General features: G+C 34.4%; 1 protein-coding gene across 1 annotated transcript; it reads left to right on the forward strand.

Annotated features, from left to right (window-relative positions):
- The first annotated feature begins 6 nt into the window (after positions 1-6).
- LOC109861892 (putative cyclin-dependent serine/threonine-protein kinase DDB_G0272797/DDB_G0274007) lies at positions 7-2628 on the forward strand. Its single transcript, XM_020441733.1, has 2 exons — positions 7-1279; positions 2056-2628. Exon 1 carries the CDS (start codon positions 152-154, stop codon positions 1082-1084), a length of 933 nt encoding a protein of 310 aa, XP_020297322.1. The 5' UTR covers positions 7-151; the 3' UTR covers positions 1085-1279; positions 2056-2628.
- Positions 2629-3236: the final 608 nt, after the last annotated feature.

Raw genomic sequence — 3236 nt, forward strand, 5'->3', positions numbered from 1 at the left:
CGAATTCACACGAAGTAGTCTACGACGCGTCGCGAAGTGAATACCTCGCAATTTCCAGTCTATACTTTATATGTCTATGGACCGTTACACGCGACTACATTGTGCAGTTGTTAACTCACTCAGTTTTGTTATATTTTAATAAACATAAAAGATGGTAAGAGGATGTTGCGTTTCTACTTGTAAATCTGGGAATAATGTACCATCCCATTCATTCCCAAAAAATCCTGAACGTCGCAAGTTGTGGTTAGAAAATTTACATATACAGCAAGTAGAAGAACGTGAAATTCAAAAGTGGCGAGTGTGCTACAAACATTTTTGTAACAAAGATTATAGTTGTGCCCCAACAAGACGTGTTTTAAAAAGCACTGCAATTCCGACACATATTCCATCAGATGAAACTACAAAACCTGTTGAACAACAACAACTGAAGAAGCAGCAGGAAGAATTGAAAGAGCAAGAAATAGTACCGCAACAGCATGAAGAACAGATATTACAACAGACAGAGCAGCAGCAAAAATTGGCAGAGCAAGAAATGATACTGCAACAGCATCAAGAACAGATATTACATCAGATAAAAAAGCAGCAACAAGAATTGGCAGAGCAAAGAATAATACTTCAACATCATCAAGAACAGATATTACATCAGGTAGAAAAGCAGCAGCAAGAATTGGCAGAGCAAAGAATAATACTACAACAGCATCAAGAACAGATATTACATCAGGTAGAAAAGCAGCAGCAAGAATTGGCAGAGCAAGAAATGATAGTGCAACAGCATCAAGAACAGATATTACATCAGATAGAAAAGCAGCAGCAAGAATTGGCAGAGCAAAGAATAATATTTCAACAGCATCAAGAACAGATATTACATCAGATGGAAAAGCAGCAGCAAGAATTGGCAGAGCAAAGAATAATACTGCAACAGCATCAAGAACAGATATTACATCAGGTAGAGTTAGCAAAACAACATACACAACAGTTAAAAAATACAATCACAATCCAACAAAGTCCAAGACATGCAAGACCTGATCTTGGTGAAACAAGCAAAAAACATTTTATTGTCCCCAAAAGCCAAGAAATTCTATGAAAAAGTTGTAAAATTAAAAACAGAAAAAACTTAAAAAAACGATTTGTTGTTTATCAAGCTAAACAACAAATGTCATCAAAAATAATAAATAATAAAAAGAATAAATAAAAAAAGGCAGAAGTGATAAAACTGCGACTGTACAACAATTTATAAACATGATTTTGAGGAACAATATGAGGAAATATTGCGCCACAGGTATAATTGTAAAATGTAAAAATTCATTAATAAATTAATGCTTTTCTCATCCATTGTTTTCCATTTTTATTTTTTCATTAAAAATCTGTACATGTAAATATACAATTTATACTAATCATTTTTATTTACTATTATTATTTGCTATCATTAATCATTATAATATATTATTTCTATTATTAAAATCATATTACATTTTTTCTATTTTATACTTCTTACATACTTTTACATTATATAAACTTATCAATATTACTTATTAAAGTAATTTTTATTATTTGTAATACAATCGAACCTTGATAACTCGAATCTCAAGGGAAGAGCCAAAATCTTTGAGTTGTAGAGGTTTTGACTTATCAAAGTGTCTTTTTCCTTTCCGCGGAGCGGAAGGAAATGAACAAAATTTTCGTCTTATAGAGGTTTTCGAGTTATAGAGGTTTCGAGTTATCGAGGTTTGACTGTATATATTAATATCATTTTTATTTCATCAATTAATATCATTTTTATTTCATTAATTTGTAAATAGTTTTTTCTTTTTTTTTTGTATAATAGACCAGACGTTACACAATAGAAGAAAAAATGTTTTGTGTTGAAATTTATCGCAGATCACGTTCTGCATATAAGTTTCTATCAAAATATCTATTATGTTCTTTTGCAACTACTTTAGACACTCAAATTAGAAATATTTCTTTAAATTCTGGATGCAACTATATTATTTATAAATATCTTAAATTATTTGCAAAAGAAGTTAAAAATAAGATCTATACTGTGTGTTAATTTAGGATGAAATGTCAATACAACCTGCCATTTATTACGAATCAAAAACAGATAAAATTATTGGCTTCGAAGATTAGGGTATGAGACGAACAAGAAAATTTGCAGATCATGCATAATGTTTTACATGAGATGTCTTGCATCTGGTAATCACATGCCTGTTGGATATGGATTTTGCCAAGACACACAACAAATACACCACAGCTTGTAAGGTGCATTAAAAAGTGGTTGACAATGCTTTTAAAATGTGGATTTAAACCAATAGCAAACGTATGCGATCAAAGTGCTATAAATATGGCAGCTTCTTCTTCTTCTTTGCATATATGGCTCACGCCCCTGCGAGAGAGGAGCAAACGCCAGTCTATAGATATACATTCTCAGAACGAATGTGGGGGGGGGGAGGGATGTGCAGTTTTTACCTACTATCCTATCTATGTCGGGCTCGTGCTCAAGGTGTTATAACTACGATCGCCTTGTGAGAGGGAAATTAATTTGGGATTACACCTGAATTAATTTTTTGGAGGCCCGATTAAGTTCGCCAATCAACCGATAAACTCAGTTGAAAGGGGACCGGCCCGGAAAAAATCCTTAGGTGGATTCGAACTCGGGACCTCCAGGTTCGCAGCCCCTGCACTCAGGCCGCGAGACCACTGGGTCGGTCAAAATATGACAGCTATTAATTTCTTCATTTAACAAGCTAATTGCTTACGACAGATAACGCATAAGAATCCCAGTACGTAGATCTAAAGTTTTCAATTTGATGCAGTAAATACGACTCAGAACGTGAAAAAAGAAACGTCGGTTTACAGCTCTCTATAGTCGGTATCCAGTACCCTCTTAAGCTGGGTACACATTACACATAGCGGACGAACAGCAAACGCGAACGGTCGTTACTATCATTCGTCAAATATATACGCTGAAACAAATGCGAACAGAATATTCGATTCACATTCGGATTGATTCCTTCATAAGGCGGTACATCAGAGAAAATTTTCGTGAGCGATTTGGATGCGCATACATGCTGTTCGCTACTGTAACGAATGACTTCAGAACACAAATGCGAATGTCCGAACGTTTGTGCTCGCTGTGTGTTTGGTGCTTGTTCATAAATAATATATATACTCAAATTTACTCGTTCTCTCTCTCTCTTTCCCTCTCTTTCTTTTTCTTTCTCACTCGCTCGCTTTCT

Source organism: Pseudomyrmex gracilis, unplaced genomic scaffold (assembly GCF_002006095.1).
Source record: "Pseudomyrmex gracilis isolate BER0280 unplaced genomic scaffold, ASM200609v1 scaffold_1126, whole genome shotgun sequence".
NCBI lineage: Eukaryota > Metazoa > Arthropoda > Insecta > Hymenoptera > Formicidae > Pseudomyrmex > Pseudomyrmex gracilis.